The sequence below is a fragment of the Gossypium arboreum genome, chromosome 10 (genome assembly GCF_025698485.1).
Source record: "Gossypium arboreum isolate Shixiya-1 chromosome 10, ASM2569848v2, whole genome shotgun sequence".
Taxonomy (NCBI): Eukaryota; Viridiplantae; Streptophyta; class Magnoliopsida; order Malvales; family Malvaceae; genus Gossypium; species Gossypium arboreum.
In genome coordinates this window covers 127,541,303-127,565,459 of record NC_069079.1, presented here as the reverse complement: position 1 = coordinate 127,565,459, position 24,157 = coordinate 127,541,303, and the positions used below count along the sequence as shown (strand labels likewise).

The window sequence follows — 24,157 nt, the reverse complement described above, 5'->3', positions numbered from 1 at the left end:
TCATTTTCTTTGTGCTTAAGCACCAAAGACGAAATCCCTTCACTCCGTAAGTGATTCCCATAAAGAGAGCTTTCTTTGCCCTCGGATCTAACTTTGACTCCTTCACATGGTAATATGCGGTGGATCCAAACACATGTAAGGAATCATAATCAGAGGCGGTTTTCAGACCATACCTCCATAGGAGTTTTTCTTTCTAATGCAGATGATGGCAAACGATTAACAAGATGGCAACAGATGTCACAACCTCACCAAAATTGCTTGCCCAACCCAAAGATTGGACAACATACATCGAACTTTCTCCAGCAATGTTCGATTCATACGCTCTGCCACTCCATTCTCATTGTGGTGTATCCTTGATTGTGAAGTGTCGAACAATACCATACTCTTGGCACACATCGAAGAACGGATCACTTTATATTCCCTCCATTGTCCGTCCTAAGCCGCTTGATTTTCTTGCCAGTCTGGTTTTCGATCATAGTTTTCCATTTAAGAAAAACTCCAAGCACTTCATCTTTAGTTTTCATGGTATACACCCAAACTCTTCTGGAAAAGTCATCAACAAAAGTAACAAAGTAGTGTTTTCCTCCCAACGAAAGTGTTTTGGAAGGCCCCACACATCGAGTGAACATATTCCAAAATACCTTTTGTATTATGGATAGCGATCTTCAATTTCACTCTCTTTTGCTTTCCCGAACACAATGCTCGCAAAATTTTAATTTGCAAGCCTTTGCACCTTTCAACAATCCTTGCTTTGCGAATTTGCAAGGATTTTTCATTGCATGTCCCAATTTCATATGCCACAACCGCATTGAGTCCAATTCTTTGTTACTGGGAAGTGCAATGATCGCTCCAATAACTGTACTACCTTGGTAGTAATACAAGTTATTTTTCCGATGCCCTTCAATATCACAAGTGCGCCAGATGTCACTTTCAAAACCCCATCTCTCATAGTAATAACCTGAACCATTGGATTCCAAGGCTCCCAATGAGATGAGATTTTCTTCAAACCGGGCACGCATCAACATCGTTAGAACTCGGTTGATCCATCTTGATTCTTTAATTGGATTGAACCTATCCCAACAGCTTTCTGAGCATTGTCATTGCCCATATAAACAACTCCTCCATTTAGTTCTACTAAATCGAGAACCACTCCGGTTAGGGGACATATGATAGGTACAACCCGAATCCAATATCCACTCATCCGAATGGAACGACGATGATGATGCAACCAGTGATAATTGAGTCATTGGTATCATGCTTTGCAACACAAGCATCTCTGCAGACTTTTCCCTTATTCTTCACTTTGGACAATTTTTCTTCCAGTGGCCTTTCTCATGACAAAAGGCACATTCATCTTTCCCAGTCCGGACTTTGACTTTGATCTCCCTTTTGAGTTTTCTTCCGAGTGTATGAACGACCTCGGACTACTAAAGCTTCAGTATCTCGATTGAGTTTTTCTGTTTGTCCTTCTTTCTCTGCTCATAATCAGTATAAGGCCGCATGCAGACTTCGCTCGAGATATATCACTCTGCCATGAAGTAGAGTAGTTTCTAGGAACTCAAACTCCTCGAAGTGACCCCAACAAACATCAAAGCCAAATCTTCATCTTTGAATGTCTCATCCATATTCAACAAATCGGTGACTAACGATTAAATTTGGTGATGTGATCATTCATTGTGGTACTTGGGACGTAAGTGAAGCGAAAGCATCTTTTCTTCAAGTGAAGCTTATTTTGACTGTTTTTCTTCAAAATTTTTCTTCAAGTGCCACCCACAACTTATTTGCAGAAGTCTCCTTTGAAAAAGCATACCTCTGCTCTCGAGAAAGGCATGATCGAATTGTGCCACATGCCAACCGATTGATCGCCTTCCAATCTTTCTCCTGTACATCATCTGGTTTCTCTTCATCAATGGCAATGTCTAGACCTCGCTGAAAAGGGCATCTAGAACCTCACTTTGCCACATACCAAAATGGCCCGTGCCATCAAAGATCTCCACGGCCAATCTTGCATTTGCAATTGTCGGTCTTGTCCACATGGACGATGTTGAAGCTCCTACACCGACCGTTTTCTCCATAATCTTTCAATATACCTAAGGAAATCTTTTTTGATGTGGAAGATCGGTTTAAAGCGCAACCACAGAGCATACTACGATTAACCTTGACTCTTGATACCACTTGTTGTTCCAATAGGGTCGGAAGCGTGTAAATTATTGTACTAAAAAATCACGAAAGTTCAATTCTGTGGAAGAGAGGTGGATCACAAGGATCTCTTAAATACCAAGTCTTTCCTTAGTCGAATATCCCTTTTATAGTAATTTAATAGCACAATTAAATACTACTATTATACCCTCAAATAATGAAAGAAAAATAGGACAAGAAAGAACACAAGAGTTTTAACGAGGTTCGGTAAATTATACCTACGCCCCGGGCACTAACACCGGATGATAACTTTACTATCTCCAAAATATTACAAACAAATAGAATTCTTAAGAATTCTCAAATGGGAGAAGAGAGAAAACTAAAAGAGAAAGATTGGTTGGGATAGTTGAAATGAGAAATGGTTAGGCCTATTTATAGTTGAGGTTCAGGGACTAACTTGCAAATGGCCTAAAAAATTAGGGACCAAAATTGCAATTATCCCATTCAACTTTAAACAACTTGCCTATCACTTTTTTCTTTCGGTGCCACTTGCACCTCCCAATTTTGACTTTTCAACACCCATTTTTTTTTTAATTTGACTTTTCAACAGTGCCAATTAACAACTTTTTTTTAATTTTATTTTCATTGATCGCATAAATTTTGTGGATGATTTGAACTCCAAAATACATTAAAAGATGGAAATTATTACTGGGAAATCTAGGTTTGTTGATGCTGAAAGAATGTGACAAATTCCTGTTATTGGAAAGACAGCACTGTAAATTATGTTTTAGAAAATTGAATAAATTAATTTCTGTACATTAAATTTAAAGGTAATGAAAAAATCGAATAATTTCACATGGCGTGTCACATGTATCTTATTGCAACGTACAAGAACTAGTTTTTAATAATAAAAATAAATAAAATTTTTAACAAAAAACTAGTTTGTTATAATGTATTGAGACTATTTTATTCATTTTTTTAGTAAAATAGACAAAATATAAATTAAGAATTTCTTAAATTTAGTCAAGTCTAACATTTTTAATATAAAACAAATTATCAATTTCAAAAATAAAAAGTTCCCATGAACAGCCATTGACTAACATATTCAATACCATGACTGATACAATAATTAAGATGCAAAGTCAAAATCCATCTAGTAGCTTATGATGCAAAGTCAAAAACGACGTCTTATACAAATTACACTGAAACTTATTGGTAGAAAACAGGAAAAAGAACTCCACATTTCTTCTATTTTCTTGGAGAGCATCAAGCAATTTTTTGGACTCGAGCCTCTTTCCAGTTCATCCACAGAACACCTTAGATACCTGCAACTAAAGAAACAAGGATTTATTTAAGCACGTAGTAGAAATGAGGTGAGCTTTCTTGAGTGAAAAGAAAATAAATTTTAAGTGTAATTGGTAAGGAAGAAAAATGAAAGGAAAGAAAATAATAATAAAAATATATTTATTAGTTTAAAATTATACATTTTTTAAATATTTTACACCGAACACACCTATGTACTGAAAAATTAGATTTTCCATCTTTACACTTTATCAAGAAAAGCTTAAGTGATGAAACAAATGAGTATTTTGCTAAGAAAAGAAGACATTATTACCGGCTTGTACCAGCCCACTTTTGCCCTGCCCACTGAATTAAAATACCCAAACCCCAACTAAAATTACATAAGCCTAAATTTAAACCCAAAATAAAAAAAACCCTAAAACCCAAACTCTATGGCCCACTACCTAAACAGATTTTGGCAAAAATCAAAAACCCTAGACCCCTAGTCGCCGCTTCTGTCCCATCGCCCATGCCAGTCGGCCACCTGCTCCACCGCCTTGTCTCCCACTTGCACCCGCACTATCAAATGGAGAAGAGACATAAAGTGATAAAAATGCATGTAAAATGGCTATAAAAGCCGAGCCAAAAATCCATTGTAAAGGTCGGATTTTTTTTGAAATACAAAAAAAATTACAGTAAACATTGAACATAAAGAAATCAGAGATCCAAATACAAAAACAAAAATCCCAAAAACAGATTCGGAGAAAGAGCAAGGTATACAAGGGCAAAGGTTCATTTTTTATTTTATTTTCTTTTTTTTCGAATCTATTTGCAGACATATATCAATATTTTTCCCATTTTTTCTCAAAAAATCATTAGAATATAATAAAATAAAAAAGGAAAAAAGGCACCTTTTTGGGAATTCCAGCCACCGCGCACGGTGGCCGGCGACAGCGAACGACGGTGGTCTGGTGACTGGGGCTCTGCCGGAGGGGAAAGGCTTGAGAGGTTTTGGGGGGAGAGGTTTCGGTTTTTTTTGGAAGAATGAGGAAATGAAATTTTTTTAAAAAAATTTTGCCTTAAATAGCCGATCAAAACGACGTCGTTTTGGTCGGCCTTCTTAATGCCAAAACGACGTCGTTTTGAGATGACCCGACCCGATCCGACCCGCTCCACTCAGGATCCGCGCGTTTTTCATTGGAAGGGTTAATTCGCTTTTAGCCCTTCCGCTTTTCTGCTACTTCACAATTAAGTTTTCATGGATTTTTAATTTTGCCCCGAATTATGCTTGGATTTGAATCGAGTCCCTTGCGATGCTGCGTGTTTTGGAGGGAGGGTTTATTGCCCAATCTAGTCCCTCTTCTTTGTTTGTACGTGCAATTTCATCCCCTTATCTTTTATTTATTTCGAATTTGCCCCAAAACTTTGTTTTAAGATTCAATTACGTCCTTTTCATTACTTTTGGTTGTGTTATTATATTATTTATATTATTATTATTATTATTATACTTGTACTTATATTTATTTATTTCTAATGACATTATTATTACCACTTTTATTATTATTATTATTTTTACTACCATTATTTTTCATACATATATACGTTATTGTTTATGTTATTATTATTATTATTTATACCTTATTATTATTAGTTATTATTTTATTATTTTTATCTAATATATTATCATTATCATTATTATTATTTCACTATTGTAACTTAATATATTAGTATTGTTATTTTTATTTTCATCCTATTATTATTATTATTATTATTATTATTATTATTATTACCACCATTTTATTTTTACCATTATTATTATCTTAGCATTAAACCCATAAATTTCATATCGTTATCATTATATTATATATAAATATATTTTATGTATATATTATTATTTACATTATTATTATTATTACAATTTTATTTTCCTTATTTTATTACTATTGACATTAGTACTATTTTTATTGCTATTACTTTATTACTATTACTACTAATATCACTATTATTATTATTATTTTTATTACTATTATTATTATTTTATTTTTACTATCTAATATATTATTATACCTTTTATTATTATTACTATTGTTTATTACTACTATTATTATCATATTTTCTTTTTTATTACTATTACTATATTATTTTTATTTTTACTACTATTATTATTATCATTACTATTATATTATTAGCATATTATTTATTATTATTATTATCCTCATTAACACATTTTTACCTTTTGTCAACATTATTATTATTTTTCTTTTACTATTTTATATATTACTTATTTATTTATTGGTTTACTATTAAGTTTCCTTTTTACTTATTCTCATTATTCTTATTTATTTTATTTTATCATTTTTATTATTTTTACCTATTATTCTCCTCTTAAGTTACATAGCTTGTTTATTTCTTTCATTTTGTCATTCATACTACTCATTTATTATTATGCTTGTTAACATCATGATTTATTTCTTTTCGTTTTTTACAAATTTGCGTTATATCATCCTTTACCCGACGAAAATGACTTTCTCATAAAAAGCGATACTCCGTATTTGGGATTTCGAGAAAATCGTGTTCTAACTTACTGGGTTTCGATTTTTCTCGCTTAACCTAAATTATGGAATATTCTTTTAAAATCGCAACATGAATTTTGAATAAAATACTTATTCTCGGAGATACGAGGCGTTGTGTCCTAACTTACTGGATATGACATCTTGTTACCTCAAAATAAGGTTTTTGCAAATAAAGGCAATATCCAGTATTTGGAAGTTTGAGATATCGTGCCCTAACTTACTGGATTTCGATTTTTCTTGTTTACTCTAAATAATCGAATACCTTTTAAGAAAGGTTAAAATACACGAATTTCAAATAAAAGGCAAGCTCATTCTCAAAAGTTCGAGATGTCGTGTCCTAACTTACTGGATGTGACATTTCATCACTTAAAGACGAGAAGGTCTTTAACATTCAAGTGTTTCTACAAAAAGAGGGATCGTATTTTAAAGTCTTTCAAGTTTTCAATTTTTGATACTAAGACGCTAATTAATCAACTGGGTACCAATTTTTGGGCGTATCGAGGGTGCTAATCCTTTCTCGTGCGTAACCGACTCCCAAACTCATTTTTTGATTTTCGTAGACCAAAAATTATCGTTTTAGTAAATCTTAACTTTTATTAAAATGATTAATTTAAGGTGACCCGATCACACCTCATAAAAAAGGATTGGTGGAGACTCCCATTTTTTTATTTTCATTTCCAAAACCAAAGTCGACCCCGTTTTTCCAAAAAAATGGTTTCGACAGCTTGGCGACTCCACTGGGGACCCAAATAAGAGAGTCAAGCCACAAGTTGATTAACTTTTGTCTTTTTTCGAAAATTGAAAATTTGGTTTTGAAATACGATCCTTTCATTGCATTTCATCTGTTATCTTTGTGGTTTATGATATAATACCTGCTGCGTTGGTTCGAGTCTTTAAATAGTTTTGCATATTGCATTGCATGACTGCTGTGGTCACACCCTTTTAAGTGGGAGTGAGAAACTACTCCTTCGTGAGGTTTTCACCTCCGTGCAGAATAGTGGATCGCTTTCGGGATACATCCGTACCTATGTTTTCGTGAGATTTTCATCTCCGTGCAGCCATAGGGAAATGTATTACACTGAACTGAACTCGATCTGTATGAGCCTATAAGGGTGAAGATCGAGGACTCTGCTAGTTTAGGTACCTTTACTCTAGAACCGAACTCCATGTAGTAAGCCTTAAGAGCCCATCCTAGGTAGAGCCACTCCGAAACCCTAGTGGTTACCTGAGCAAGTGCTATATTTGTTAGTCATTGATTGCTTTAAACTGCATATGAAATACTGACTTGCTTTGTTTTACTTTGATTGTATTTGCATGGCATTTTCATCACAAAAGTTGTTGATTCACATTCGGTTGCTAAGTAGATAGCTTATCATGGAAAAGGGGTTTTTTTGATAAAGTAGAGGACAATGCGGCTGTCCGGATATGGGCTGAGACAATACAGCAAGAGAAAGGTGATAGTCTTACCGAGGGGTACGTGTCGGAGTTGTTGGATTTTACTCGGATCAGCATAACTCAGAATAATCTCCAAAAAATGAAAGAAATTTGGGGTCTGTGAGATGACGAGGTCAAACAGCTATTCTATTGTCATTATGGTGATTTACCTTATCTGCTCGATGTCAAGGTAGACGAACACCTGTTTCGAGCCCTCGCCCAATATTGGAATTCTGCTTGCAGTTGCTTCATTTTCGGGAAGGTAGATTTGGTACCTACTATAGAAGAGTACACAACCTTGCTCCATTGCCCGATGATTCAGGTTAACAAAATTTATTCCAGAGCTGCCAAAGTCCCAGCATTTTCAAAAAAGCTGATGAACATCACAAGGATGAGCGAACGGTGGGTTACAACCCGGATCAAACAAAAAGGAGATTGTAAGTGCATTCCTTGGAATTACCTGAGGGATCTAATCTTAGCGTACCCCGATGTGAAAAAAAGGGTAGATGTCTTCGCCCTAAGCATTTATGGATTGGTTATCTTCCCCAAAGCTTTGGGGCATGTAGACGAGGCAGTTTCTGATCTTTTTGACAGGCTTGGTAAAGGGACCACACCTGTACCCGTAATCTTGGTTGAAACTTTCAGATCATTGAATGCTTGTCGAAGCGCGGGTTCCACAACTATTTTTGAAAAGTAGAAAAGGTCTTGTATCGTATCTTCTCTGAAAATTACTCTCCACTGAAAGAGTTAGTAGCTACACTGAGGCGAGATAATATTACAGAAGAAAATTGGATGACGGTTCTTCAAAATTTGCAAGAGGATGACGTTGAATGGAGAGCCCCGTGGATGGTTCCTGATGAAATATTATATCGATGCGGAGATTTCGATTGGGTTCCATTGTTAGGAGTATGAGAAGGCGTCGAGTATGCTCCTCTGCTTGCATTAAGACAGTACAGATCCAGACAGTTTACATCACCGATATACGGGTTAGCTCAGTGCGAGTTCGTATTCACAGGGAATAACTACAAAAAGAAAGTTCGCGAGATATCAAATGCCTGGAACCAGACTCGTAGAATGAAAAAGTTTACTGCCAATCCCATGACTACCCCTGAGTATGACCGGTGGTGGGATCAGAGGATTAATGACAACATCCCTACGTTAGATCAATGAAGTCCTCGGTTAATGGAAGAACACTTGAAAGTAATCCCATCTGAGCTAGAAATTATCAGGCAAGATTTCAAGAGAAAGAGTCGAGAACTAGAAAAAGGATCGAGCAATTGGAGGAAGAAAAAATGCAACTGGGGTTAGATGTCAATGTCTAGAAACTAGAAGTTGAAAGACTCAAAAAAGGAAAAAACAAGGCTGAAGAGGATTTGGATAGTTTGAAAATTGACTACAAGAAGCTGCGAAGGTCAATGAGAACCGCTGGGTTAGGAAAAATATCTGAACAGTGGCGACAGGAAGTTAAAGAAGAGAAAAGCAAAGCCAACCAATGGGAAGAAAAATTCCGGGATGCTCAAGCTCGAGAAGGTGCTCTGAAAAGAAGTTTGGTAGAAAGCCAGAACGAGAAGGAGGGGTTAAAGATTCGGGTGTCAGAGTTAGAGAGGTCCTTGTATCAGTATCGTTCACGTAACTCTGTAATCGAGTTGAAAGCTAGTTAGAGCAGAATCGAAGAATTAAAAGAGAAGATAGAAGAACTTAAAGTAGCACTGCAAAATCGTGAACTCCAGATTAAACTCCTGGAGGTAAATAACGAGCGATGGAAGGAGCAACTTCATCAATCTCAAGATCAAGTCAGAAACAGGGACTACGTCATAGGCGAAGCTTTGACTCAAGTGCGAGAAGTGGCTGATCACTTACAAATATTAGCAGTACAGGACGATGTGCTGAGTTTAAAATACGAGTCAGAATCGGGCCGAGGCCGAGAGCTAGCTTGGCTTCTTAGGCAGGTCAAGACCTTAAGTATCAGGGCCAAGCCTTATATGTAATCTGTTTTATGTAAAGAAACTTGTTTTCTAGAAAAGTTACTCTAATGAAATCGAATTAGAATCAACGCTTTTTTGCATCATTGCATTCATTGCATTAATGCATCAGCATTGCATCATACGCACTAAAACTCACAAAAAAACCCTAAAAATCATGGCAGTTATCCTGTAACATCGTTACGATACAAGAGGAAAAACAAAAGCAATGGACCAAAGGTTAGAGAGATTAGAACAAATGCAAAAAGAAATGCAGGATCAACTACAAACGCGTATGCAAGAACATCTGTCCAAAACCAGCAAGATGTAAGGGACCAAATGCTGGAGTCCTAAAAAAGTATGATAGATCAATTAACGCGTCTATTGGCCAGCGGATTAGAAAAAGGGAAAAACCCCATAATCAATGCGGAAGGTGATAATGAAGATCCTATCTACCCTCAGGGTTTTGCCCCAACGGACGTTCAGACGCAACCTGATATGTACCCGAGAAGGCCATCAGTGACAATTAGGCCCCAGCCATTTTAGGCTGGTGTTTTGGTGCCAGTAAACTATCAGGCTAGCTCGGGCTCCAATCCGAGGGATAACCCGACTAACCCTGTTGTCCTCAATCTTGATGAAGTAATAGAAACAGAAAAGACAAGGGTAGAACTCCCGAAAGAACTTGAAGAAAGGTGTAGATGGTTAGAATAAAAATTTAAAGAAATGGAAAGCACCGACTATCGTGGTGGAATCGATGCTAAGGAATTAAGTTTGGTTCTAGACCTGGTACTCCCTCCCAAGTTCAAAACTCCGGAATTTGAGAAATACAATGGGACTAGCTATCCCGAAGCTCACATCATTATGTTCTGCAGACCAATGGCAGGCCATGTCAATAATAATCAACTCTTGATTCACTGCTTCTAAGAAAGTCTGGTTAGGGCCACTTCTAGATGGTACAACCAACTGAGTCGCACCTAGATCAGTTCATAGAAAGATCTAGCACAAGCTTTCATGAAACAGTACAGTCATATGGCAGACATAGCCCTTGATAGAATCACTTTATAGAATATGGAGAAAAAGCATAATGAAAGCTTTAGGCAATATGCCCAACGATGGAGAGAGCTGGCCACACAAGTTCTACCCCCTCTGTTGGAAAAGGAAACCACTATACTCTTCATCAATACCCTGAAGGCACCTTTCATTAACCACATGCTGGGTAGCACAACTAAGAGTTTTTTAGACATAGTAATGTCTGGAGAGATGATAGAAAATACGATAAGATGTGGGAAAATAGAGGCGGGAGAAAATGCCAAAAGGTCAGCACCGAGAAAGAAAGAGCACGAGGTAAATAATGTGAGCACATATTCGAAATCGATCACCGTAAGCCAACCAAGGTTGACAACCATTGGTCAGCAGGGCCCACCCAGAAAAGAACCCAACACAAAACAAAATAGGGAGAAACTCCAATTTATGCCCATTCCAATGCCGTAGAAGGAGTTATACCAAAGTTTATTTGATGCACATGTCGTGTCTCCCTTCTATCTAAAGCCAATGCAACCTCCATACCCCAAATGGTATGACGCAAATGCCCAAAGCGAATACCATGCGGGAGCCATAGGACACTCGATAGAAAACTGCACCACTTTCAAGAAATTGGTTGAAAGACTCATCAACATTGGCATCGTGAAATTTGATGATGCATCTAGTGCAGGTAATCCATTACCTAACCATGGGGATAAGGGGATAAATGTGACAATCGAGAGTTCGGGGAAAGAAACTAAGATGAATATTGCAGAAGTGAATACCCCGCTGAAAGAAGTATGAAAGAAAATGGTGGAAAGAGGGTTGATAAGATAACACAGAATTCAAGGGTCAGACCTCGAGAAGCAATGAATTATTGCGAGTTTCATAATCAAGAGGATCATGAGATCTAGAAATGTAGCGAATTCAGGGCTTTAGTACAAGGATTGATGGATAATAAGGAGGTAGAATTCTTCGAGTATGTCGGGCGCCTAGAAGGAATAGAAGTGTGTGCCTCAGAAGAAGGGTCGACGATGGATGTTTACAAAGTCAACCACCCGATAGTTATCATATCACATCCAAGAATTAATGAAGCCGGGGCACAGTTAGTGCCAAAAGTCGTAATCCAGAAGCCCGTTGCTTTCCCTTATAAAGATAGCAAAAAGGTACTGTGAAACTATAGCTGCAATGTAACAATCCCGGAAGAGGAAATCCTGATTAATGCATCAGAGGAAGGTCAAGACGAGGGTTTTTATATGCGCAGCGGAAGGCGTTATGATACCCCAAATACAAAATTCGAGCATTTTAAAGGAAAATCATTGGCAATTAAGCAAAAGAAAGGGAAGCCGGCAAGACTTGAACCGGCTGTTAATGAATCAGTGACAGAAAAAGAACCAAAGGAATTCTTAAAATTTCTAAAGCACAGTGAATATAGTGTCGTGGAATAGTTACACAAACAACTAGCTCGTATATCGGTACTGGCCTTATTCTTAAGCTCAGAAACTCATCGCAGCGAATTGATGAAGGTGCTGAATGAAACTTATATTGCTAACGGTATTTTTGTAAACAAACTGGACCGCTTAGTTACCAATATAAGTGCCAACAACTTCATATTCTTCAATGATGATGAAGTACCGCCAAGAGGCAGAGGATCGACTAAAGCTTTGCACATCACGACTCGCTGTAAAGGGTATACATTACCGGGGGTATTGATTGACAATGGGTCTGCACTAAATGTCCTACCCCTATCTACGCTGAATAGGTTGCCAGTGGATAGTTCCTATATAAAGACATACCAAAATGTAGTGAGAGCATTTGATGACAGGGAAAAGAAGGTAATGGGGAGGATTGAAATACCCCTTTTAATCGAGCCAAGCACGTACGAGGTAGACTTCCTGATCATGGACATTAAGCCTTCGTATAATTGCCTATTGGGGAGGCCATGGATACACTCAGTAGGGGCAGTCCCTTCATCGCTACACCAAAAGTTGAAATTGGTAATCGAAGGTCGGTTAGTAACGATCAATGCTGAAGAGGACATCATCGCAGCAATAACCAGTGACGCCCCATATCTAGAGGCAAATGATGAAGCAATCGAATGCTCTTTTCAGTCTTTAGAGTTTGTAAATGTGACATTCATTATCGAAGGAAATAGGATTCCAATGCCCAGGTTATCTGAGACTACAAGAATAGGACTACGACTAATTATTGGGAAAGGGGCCCTACCCGAAAGAGGACTCGGGAGATACCTCCAGGGAAGGCTTAATGCACCAATGATGAAGGAAAAACAAGACCGTTTTGGGTTAGGATTGAAGCCAGACACGGAACAAAGAAAGAAGGAACTGGTGAAGAAGCAAGAGAGAAGGAGAGCGCGATTGAGCGGGGAAGAAATCAAATGGGAATCAATGATCTTTTCCCATATATCGAAGACTTTTGTGTCTAGAGGAGTCATTCACCCTGAGTGGGGGACGTCGAAAAAAGAAATCATGGAAGGAATGATGGAAAATTTGGACATCAACGCCACATACGAAGAAGGAACTAGAGTAGAGAATTTGTCGGGCATTCGCCCTTATGAGTCGGGAAGTGTTCAGAATAATTGGACTGCGGAAGAGATTTCTATAGTCTTTAGAACTAACACAGAGTAATGTTCAAAACACACTTATTACTCTAGGCGTAGGAGTAATAAGAGTCCCTTTTGTGAAATAGGCTTATGTTCAAAATCGTTATTTCAATGAAATGCATCCTTTTGTCTTATTCCGTGCAAATATTCTTTTATTCTTTTATTCATGATCATACCATACATATCATTATTCTTAGATTCTCTTGTTCTTTATATCTTCCTTCGCACCTACAATAGCTCTCCAGATATCAACGACATAGCGACGTTACTACTAACTCAGAGTCTCCTTTTGAGCGGGATATGTGTCTAGGGGGATCTCAGGACTTTGAGGATGACAGAGACTGTAACTTATCCCCGGATATGTTAAGGATGGTAGAACAAGAGGAGAAACAGATTTTACCCCACAAAGAGACAGTAGAAGTCGTGAACTTGAGAGATGAACTAGAAAAGAAAGAAGTAAAGATCAGAGCTTATTGAGTTACTCCAAGAGTTCAATGATGTCTTTGCATGGTCGTAACAAGATATGCCTGGGCTAAGTACTGACATTGTGGTACACAGGCTCCCCATCAAGGAAGAATGCAAGCCAGTTTAATAAAAGCTTCGAAGGATGAGGCTCGATGTCTTATTGAAAATAAAAGAGGAGGTCAAGAAGTAATTCGATGCTGGTTTCTTACAAGTAGTTAAGTACTCGGAATGGGTAGCCAATATTGTCCTCGTCCCTAAGAAAGATGGAAAAGTACGGATGTGCATAGACTATAGGGATTTAAACAAAGCCAGCCCGAAGGATAATTTCCCGTTGCCTCATATCAACACTTTAGTGGACAACACGGCAGGCTATTCACTGTTCTCCTTCATGGAGGGTTTCTTAGGATACAATCAGATAAAGATGCATCCTAAGGACATGAATAAGACCACATTTGTAACCATTTGGGGAACGTTTTGCGATAAGGTGATGCCGTTTGGACTGAAAAATGCGGGAGCAACATATCAGAGAGCCATGGTAACATTGTTCTATGATATGATGCACAAAGAAATTAAAGTCTATGTTGACGACATGATCGCCAAATCTCGGACAGAAGAGGAGCATGTGCAAGTCTTGAGGAACTTATTTTTGAGATTGAGGAAATTATTTTCATCCTATTATTATTATTATTATTATTATTATTATTATTATTATTATTATTATTATTACCATTATTATTATCTTAGCATTAAACCCATAAATTTCATATCGTTATCAATATATTATATATATATTTTATGTATGTATTATTATTTACATTATTATTATTATTACAATTTTTATTTTCCTTATTTTATTACTATTGACATTAGTACTATTTTTATTACTATTACTTTATTACTATTACTACTAATATCACTATTATTATTATTTTATTACTATTATTATTATTTTATTTTTACTATCTAATATATTATTATACCTTTTATTATTATTACTATTGTTTATTACTATTATTATTATCATATTTTCTTTTTTATTACTATTACTATATTATTTTTATTTTACTATTATCATCACTATTATATTATTAGCATATTATTTATTATTATTATTATTATCCTTATTAACACATTTTTACCTTTTGTCAACATTATTATTATATTTCTTTTACTATTTTATATATTACTTATTTATTTATCGGTTTACTATTAAGTTTCCTTTTTACTTATTCTCATTATTCTTATTTATTTTTATTTTTATCTTTTATTATTTTTACCTATTATTCTCCTCTTAAGTTACATAGCTTGTTTATTTCTTTCATTTTGTCATTCATACTACTCATTTATTATTATGCTTGTTAACATCATGATTTATTTCTTTTCGTTTTTACAAATTTGCGTTTTATCATCCTTTACCCGACAAAAATGACTTTCTCATAAAAAGCGATACTCCGTATTTGGGATTTCGAGAAAATCATGCTCTAACTTACTGGGTTTCGATTTTTCTCACTTAACCTAAAGTACGGAATATTCTTTTAAAATCGCAACACGAATTTTGAATAAAATACTTATTCTCGGAGATACGAGGCGTTGTGTCCTAACTTACTGGATATGACATCTTGTCACATCAAGATAAGGTTTTTGCAAATAAAGGCAATATCCGGTATTTGGAAGTTCGAGATATCGTGCCCTAATTTACTGAGTTTCGATTTTTCTTGTTTATTCTAAATAATCGAATACCCTTTTAAAAAAGGTTAAAATACACAAATTTCAAATAAAAGGCAAGCTCATTCTCAAAAGTTCGAGATGTTGTGTCCTAATTTACTGGATGTGACATTTCATCACTTTGAGACGAGAAGGTCTTTAACATTCAAGTGTTTCTACAAAAAGAGGGATCGTATTTTAAAGTCTTTCAAGTTTTCAATTTTCGACACTAAGACACTAATTAATCAACTGGGTACCAATTTTTGGGCGTATCGAGTGTGCTAATCCTTCCTCGTGCGTAACCGACTCCCGAACTCATTTTTTGATTTTCGTAGACCAAAAATTATCGTTTTAGTAAATCTTAACTTTTATTGAAATGATTAATTTAAGGTGACCCGATCACACCTCATCAAAAAGGATTGATGGCGACTCTTATTTTTTTGTTTTCATTTCCAAAACCAAAGTCAACCCCGTTTTTCCAAAAAAATGGTTTCGACACGACTGATTGAGTAGCATACAAAGTTCAAATACCACGATGTAACCGAGCTGGACGAAGAAGCTTGTCTCTAATCGAACAAAGCTTGGTAATAACATTGCTCATGTCCATTCTCTCACTTGGTGATTCGGTAGAACAAGTTAGTCCTATTTCGAATATTGAATTCAAGCGCTGAAGATGTATGTCAGGCGCCGTTGTTCCTCCTCTGACACTTTCTTGAAAAAGAATGGGATCTATAATCTCAACCACTCGATCGGGCAAAGCTGCTTTGACAAAGTTGTGAAGACTTAAACCTTCTTTGAATTTTTCATTCGTTGGCCTTTGCCCTGTTAACATCTCTAACAAGAGGATACCATAGCTATACACATCGCCATTTGTGGACAACTCGCTTCCCGTGCCATATTCTATAATTAATTTGTCATAAAATACATATATAAATAATTGCAGTGGAAAACCTCTAAATATACAACAAGACTACTTTTAGATGAATTTTTTTCTTTTAAATAATGAAAGAAATGAAAAAAATGAACATACCAGTGGAGCATAGCCGATAGTTCCTCTTAATCCAAGGGAGCTTGATTCATTAGTAGAATCGTTAAGCTTATCTCTAGAATGGATTTTTGGTAAGCCGAATTCCCTTATATGACCAACCATTTCCCAATCGAGTAAAACATTGCTTGGCTTGAGGTCACAATTAATGATCGGCGTCTCACAACGATGGTGCAGATATTCGAGTGCATGAGCAACATCTATGGCCACATTAAGTCTTTGAAAGAAATTTAGGTTTCTCATCGTCTCTGGTTTATTCATGCCAACAGATGGATGTAGCCAATCCTCCAAGCTTCCATTTTCCATGAACTCATAAACCAAGGCTTTAAAATCATTGCTTTTATAATCGATACCTGAAATGGCTGTTAATACCTTGACAATATTACGATGTCGAATGTTCTTCAAAGCCTCGCATTCAACCAAGAAACTCCTGGAAGCTCTATGATTCGAAGATTAAGCACCTTTATTGCAATAATCGCTCTATTCGCTTCAAGAATTCCTTTGTATACATATCAAAACTTCCCAAACCAACCAAATTCGAGGGAGAATCCTTAGTAGCCCTTAGGATGCTTTGGTATGATAAGCGTAAAGGGAATTTTCTACATGAGTTGTCGTTGGCTTCTGCTCTTTTTTCTTTCTAAACCAGATGATGAGGAAAATAGAGAATACTAAAGTCACTCCTGAACTCACAACACTTATTGTGATCTTCAATTTAAGGGATGTGCTTGCTGATGTTTTGGAGTTACATCTTGACAAGTGTAACTCAGGGATGCCTCCACAAAGCTTACTATTTCCCTCGACAAATGTAGCACGTGCATTCTTAAATACTCCTTCACTTGGTATTAGTCCCTCCAAATCATTAAAAGAGAGATTTAGATACTTTAATGCCCCAAATCGCACAAGAAATTCTGGAATCCGACCGGAAATATTATTGTCAGATAAGTCCAATGCCTCAAGACCTCTCAATGAACTCAAAGATGATGGAATGGGTCCTTCAAACAAATTTCCTTCCAAGAACAACTTCTCTAGACTTACACAACTACCTAGGTTTTTTGGAAGCAAACCAGATAATCTATTTTGAGAAACATCCAATGTACCTAGATTTTTTAGTTTTTCTACTTCAACAGAAAGTTCACCAGTCAAGTCGTTTGACGATAAATTTAGTACAATGGTCAAGGATGGAAGTCCAAGTACTTCAGGGGGTATTGGTCCACTGAGATTGTTACTAGAAAGATCCATTAGAAGCAAATTTTTGCAATTACCTAGACCTGAAGGAATGCTGCCCTGAAGATTGTTAAAATGTATATCAAGCTCGGTTAACTCTGTTAAATTTCCAATGGAGTGGGGAATGGTCCTAGAGAGAAAATTAATATTAGCGTCAAATATTTTTAGCTTTTGAAGCTTCCCAATATTAAAGGGAATGGGCCCTGATAGTTGATTTTCTGCGACCACAAGCACCTCCAAATTGATGAGATTTCCAATCCCATCAGGGATTTTTCCCAAAATGTTGTTCTCATCCATCGCTAAACCCTGAACGGTGCTAGAAAAATTGCTAATGCAATTCGGAAATTCCCCTCCAAAATTATTTTCGAATATAGATAGAAATCCTAGTTTGGTATTGTTGACTAAAGGGCAAAGAAAGTTCAAGTCACCTTCTCTCCCATGTCCCAAGTGGTTTTCTCCTAGTTCAAGGTTATACAGTGTAGATTTTCTAATGAAGGCACATTTCCATTGAACCTGTTTCCATTAAATTCAAGTACATTAAGATTTGTGGCATTGGAGATTGAAATTGGAATTTGTCCAGAGATTTGGTTTCCCCCTACAGAAAAGAACTCAAAATGAGGCATATTGATTTGTAAATCAGAATGAAGAGTACCTTGAATCTTGTTTTCATCAATATCAAAAATTCTAATACTGGAGAGATTGAACATTGGGACAGGAACAAGACAAGAAATCGCATTTTCGAATATGGAGAAAAATGAAAGATTTCTCAGTCGTCCAAAAGCTTCAGGTATAATCCCACTTAATGTATTAGTCTCCAAACCAAGTTCCTCCAAGGATGACAAGTTCCCCAACGATGGTGGGATATTCCCTCTCAAACTATTGTGGACAAAACCCAATACTTTCAGGTTTGACAAGAGACCCAGCAAAGAAGGTATTTCTCCCGTTAGCTGGTTGCCGCTCATATCAACTAATATAAGCTTAGAACAAGCAGATAAATTGGAAGGAATTTCACCACTGATAGAGTTATTGCCCAGGTGTAATGCTTCCAGTCTTCTTAAACCACCGATTTCTTGAGGAATTTGGTTGTAGAAGCTGTTGTCCACAAGATCAAACTCCCTGAGGAAGCTCAAATTTCCAATGTAGGGTGACAATGATCCAGAGAGTTTGAGGTTTCGAAGTTTCAACTTGGTGACTCTTCGATACACCGATCCATTGACAAAAGTGAATGGAGCTATTCCAGGACTCCATAATGTTGAGTTGATCACCAGTTATCTTGGCTTTGAACTGGAGTAAAGCATGTCGATCAGTGTCATTTCCTCTAACTACAGGGATTGCTGTTGCTAAACTAAGCAAGTTAAGACCCTGCAAGTTGAAGAATGAGAGAAGATTCAGAAGAATCATAACTTCAATGTAAATAAGGAAAAAAGATCTGGACGCTTGAAAATGTTTTTTTGAGGGCACCATCAACTTTAAACAAATTTTTAATTGATAAGATTGATTTGTATTTGAGAGTTTGTGGCTCATCATCAAGAACCAGAGTGCAATATATAATCAGTTTTCCAACTATGGAATTTCAGTGGCAAAGAATTTGGGATTCCCTAAATGTGGAGATTGACTGTTTCAAATCATCTGGTAAACTGATTATATGATTCAGAAAATTAGTCCAGTTCGGTGCAGTTCATCAATCATCAACCCTCTTCTTCCATCATCTAATCAATCAAAGACCTCCCTGACATTAGATGGTGATGGAGGCTGACTCGTATACCGTAAGAAAAGACTTTGATAACTGATTGGGTAGCTGTTGAAGACTTTGAAATTTATGCATCTCCTGCCAATAGATGTAGAAGATAGTGGGATCAAAAGATATCTAAGGTTAGTGCTATGTTAATGGCACAAGACATTGAGTGGGTTGTTAGTAATGATTATGAAGAATTACCCCCCAAGTCTTGCACGATAAAAGAGTTGACTGGAAATTTAAGGCAAGACATTCAATTGGTCAATGGTTGAAGCATTTGGCAGCAACTACACCAAGCATTTGGTCAAACGGTTGACTCGCTAACAAAGGAAAAAAAAAAAAAACAAAGAAAATAAATTACAAAGGATTAGTTAATGATTAAGGGGTCCAAAATCAATGCAACTCATAAAAGAATTGATTTTTTGGTTTTAATATTTTTATGGGTATATTACAAGAATAGTGACTCGACTATTTTGTTTGTTCTATTTTGGTCAGCCAACTATTAATATTTTTCATTTCAATCACTCAACTTTTCGAAATTAAATATTTTAGTCACTCTTCCCTTAGTTGCCCTAATAGAAGTCTAACATAAGATTTGTTTTATTGGCCTAATAATAAATTTTTCCCTTCAATGTTTACACATTCTATCAATTTGAGTCTAATGCAGTCATCAACCAATTTAAAATTTGACTAAAGCAAGTCCACCATCAATTAATAGTATAGTTTCGGTGAGCAAATATATCGTTCCCACGAGGACTACAAGTACTATTAATTACTGTCTTTCTATTATTTAACCGACAAATTTGAGTGATTAATTAAAGACTAATTTTAACTAAATTAATTAACTAACGAACACGACAAAGAACAAATAAACGATTAACAACCAAGAAGCGAAACAATACCTAGGAAAAAATTCACCTAGATTTCATTTATCACTATCAATCTAAATTATACAATTTCTTTACTTAGTATCTTGATCCGTAGAAATCTCTAAATTATACAAATATCTCTTTCGAGTGTAAGAGAAATTGACTCTAGGTTGATTAATTAAAATTTCTTTCTAATTACAACCCCAATTATCACATTAACTCGATATATGGTCTCCCCTATTAGATTCGACTCTAATCCAATAGATTTATGTTGTCCTATTTCTAGGATTGCATATAACGCCACTAAATTATGCTAAATATACTATTAATCAATGTCTATTCCTCCTCTGATTTAAGCACATAATATGAATTAATAATCTAGAAATATTAAACCAATAGTTAAGCACACATAATTGAGAACAAGATCTAAGCCTTTATTGCGTAAAGTAAAAATCAAACGAAAAAATTCATCATAGGGTTCATTTTTTAGGTATTTAGAAAATTAGTTCATACTTGAAAATGAAAACAATCGAGAAACAGCATAACCGAAAGAAACAAAGAACTCATGATAATCTCCTAAAAAATCAAATGTGAATGTTCAAACTAGATGGAAATCTGCTTTAAAGTCGGCTTCAACGGTATTTTCCGAGTTGTTTTCTTGAGTATTCTATAACGACTCACTCCTATCTTCTTATTTTTGTCAAATATAGGTCTTAAAATTCCTGAAAAACCTAAAAATCGTGTTATTTCGTTGTTCGGAGTGCAAATCCGTGCAATTGACACAACCTACCACATGGTCGTGTGGCAATCCGTGTGGCTCACATTGTAACACCCCCAAACCGTCGCCGGAATGAGGTTATGAGGCATTACCGGACATATCAGACAACTTACGAATAATTTACAATTAATATAACTTTTATAGTATAATATAATAATTAAGTCCCTATCTTGGACTCTCGAAGTTCAAACACGTATTAAAAGTAGAACGGGACTTGTTCGAGTATTCCAAATTTTTTTATAAAAATTTTGTGAGATTCGCTTATTTTTACCTAAACCTCCCGCAAATTCAAACCAAAATCACCAACACCAATGTTTCACATTCATATAACTAATATTTATATCATTAACATAATTTTAACTTAATAACTATCATAGCATCATTCAAAATTGATTATAAACTTCATTCATTTAACAACTTAATGTTCATGTATCAAAATATCATGTACTTTCCTTACCATTTCATTTAACCATCTAAATCTTATAATTCATCCTTCACTACTCAAAGTAATATACATATTCAAGTGACTAAACAACACCTATGTACATGCCACCTTTACCCAAAAGAAAATATACATCACCAAGTTTGTGTTGGAGTCGGGATTGTTTCGGATCTTTGGAGGGACACTCACGGAAACAACCGTATGCTGAGTATGGATATACTCAGTGGTATTACTATGAATCAAGACTATTTAACATTAATAAATTACAAACATCAACCATAAATTTTATAATTATTTAAACTACTTTTATATATAATTATTTTACTTCATAAATCTTAAATTCATAATTCATTTTTCTCATACTAACTCAATTCATAATTTAGTTCATACATTCTTTCTCGTACTTTTCAATAGTGCTAAAACAAATAATCTCATTTTCAAAATTTCATTTCAATTATTTACCCTATTAACAAAGCTCGGACTATGAGCAGAGATACGCGGATTTTCACCCAAACACACCGAATGTCCAACCCAAACACATCCGAATATTTTAAATCCTCCATAACACACCAATAAGGCATTAAGTGCCTCTTCGGATAAATCAAGTATATAATAATGAAACATCTTCTCAAATAGAACTACAATCTCCTCATCACATCACAAATCCAATGGCATGCCATTTGTATCAAATCTAGTCCGACAAGTTAATAGGGTATTATTTTACTTTTTCTAATTTCAATTTCATTTACACAAAAATTTTCAATACTCATTCAATTCAAATATCTATTATCTTGATTCATATACAAATTAATTTTCACACAAGTGTATACCATCAACACCAGACAGTTGTCACCATTTATTTATTTTTCAATCACTACACTTTTCAAATAATCACATACTTACCTCAAGTCTTACTTACCATACATAACAATTAAAATTTCAACAATCAATAATAATTAAAATTTGAATTATAGTAATACACACCGTAATTCTCCCGTTTTAGTCCTTGATGACTTTCTCCTTTCCTTTCGATGCTGACGTTTCAGGTTCTTTTTTGGCTACGAAAATAATAGTAATTTATATTATTATTTATAGCATTAATTATAATAAATAATTAAATTTCTAAACAATTCCTACCTTATTCCCAATTTAATCCTAACTAAATTTAATTATTTTCTTAATCCAATTCACTCTCTTTTCTATTCAAATTTTGTCTAAACTTATATTTAACTATAAAATTTCCAGCATATTTCCCTAATTTCGAAATTTCTTCAATTTATTCCTTTCAACATAAAACTTATAGCCTAGTTTACAATTTAATCCCTTAATCAATTCTAACTTAGAATTCATTCAATTAAATCCTTAATTCCATAATTTATCCAACATGAACCATATTTGGAAACATATGAACTCTTGAACTATCAACTTAATTTCATCAAAATCTTGTTTTAAAGCTTCTAAAACATCAAAATTAACTAAAAGGATTTAATTGACTTACCAAATTAACTCCAAGCTTCAAATCCTTAGTTTTCTCTTTTATTTTCTTTCCTTTTCTTTCTCTTTTCTCTCCCTGCTTCCCGTTTTCAATTCTGTTTCTATTCCTTTTGTTTCTTTATTTCTCTTTTATATTTATTTGTTTTACTTATTTAATTAGCATATATTATAATATATTTATTTTAAATATCTATTTTAACATCATTTACATATTTTACAATTGTACACATATTTAATTCTACATTTGTACCAATAAATTTATTACATTTGTCATTATTTAATTTGTTTATCAAACAAAAATCTCATAATTTAATAATTTAATTATTTAATTAACAAATATCTTTTTACTTAAATTATAAGTAATTAAGTATTTAAATTACAAATGTACCAATATAATTTTTACACATGTATATTTTTATTACCATACAATTATCTACTATTTAATTTATTTAATAATAATGCTAATAATAATAATCTAATATAAAACCATAATGTTAATTAATAATTATAATAATTTAATATAAAACCATAATAATAATCATTATGATATATAAAACCTAAAAAATCTTTGATTTTATTTCACCAATATGCCGCCTCATTTGTAGTCAATGGCTTAATTGCCGTTTTAATCCTTTTTATTTTCTATTGCTTTATAATTAAACTTTTACCATTTATTCAATTTAATCCTTTTTATTACTTACTCTAAATTAAGCTAAATTCACCTAATTAGATCCTAATTAGACACACCACTAGGCTCATAAATATTTTTAATAATTATTTTTGAACTTATTTCACTAAGACAGAGGCCCTATAACTCACTTTTCCGGTGCCCGTGAATTTCGGGTTATTACACACATGGTCGTGTGGAAGGGGTCAACACGTGTGGCTCCTGTAACTTGTTCTGATTTTCTGGTTTTTGCTCTCAAATGCTCTGCTATGTATATAAATATGAATTTAAAGGATTAGAAGCATAAATTTCACAATTAACATCGAATAATTAACCAAAATCGCATTAAGAATGATGTTAAAACATGTTACTTTTAGCAGTTATTAGAACCTAAATCTAAAAAAATCAACAAATTTAGCTCTCAATGCTTACAAGATTTGTCATTTTAATCCTAATTATATAAAATTATAAAAATATTAAAAAGTTTTAAAATTTAAAAATAAATATAAATTATAAAAATTAAAATTTTTAAAAAATATATTTAAAATTTTTGTACCCAGAATGACTTTCAATAGCATCTACCACTGTGTTCTTTCTTTCATTCAATTTTCGAAGTTAGAAATACAAATGCCATGGCTTTGACCTGCAATCTCTCTCTCATGCTTGAGCTAGAAATGATAAAAACGAGAGAACACTAGAGCTTGAA

General features: G+C 34.7%; 1 protein-coding gene and 1 pseudogene across 1 annotated transcript; both read right to left on the bottom strand.

The window, feature by feature from the left end:
• Positions 1-15,720: 15,720 nt before the first annotated feature.
• LOC108462302 (putative receptor-like protein kinase At3g47110) lies at positions 15,721-17,763 on the bottom strand (annotated as a pseudogene).
• Positions 17,764-17,924: 161 nt separating this feature from the next.
• LOC128282195 (probable LRR receptor-like serine/threonine-protein kinase At3g47570) lies at positions 17,925-19,291 on the bottom strand. Its single transcript, XM_053020358.1, has 3 exons — positions 19,232-19,291; positions 18,732-18,828; positions 17,925-18,697 (listed from the first exon to the last, which is right to left on the bottom strand). The coding sequence occupies exons 1-3, from the start codon at positions 19,289-19,291 to the stop codon at positions 17,925-17,927; spliced, it is 930 nt and encodes a 309-aa protein (XP_052876318.1).
• Positions 19,292-24,157: the final 4,866 nt, after the last annotated feature.

Bases quoted from the DNA above. Each gene is read 5' to 3' on its own strand.
- LOC128282195 (XM_053020358.1), bottom strand. From the start codon at position 19,291: ATGCATAAATTTCAAAGTCTTCAACAGCTACCCAATCAGTTATCAAAG. The intron at 18,829-19,231 runs GTATACGAGTCA...TTCAACTTGCAG, and splicing joins TATCAAAGTCTTTTCTTACG to GGTCTTAACTTGCTTAGTTT. The intron at 18,698-18,731 runs GTGATCAACTCA...GTCCTGGAATAG, and splicing joins GTTCAAAGCCAAGATAACTG to CTCCATTCACTTTTGTCAAT.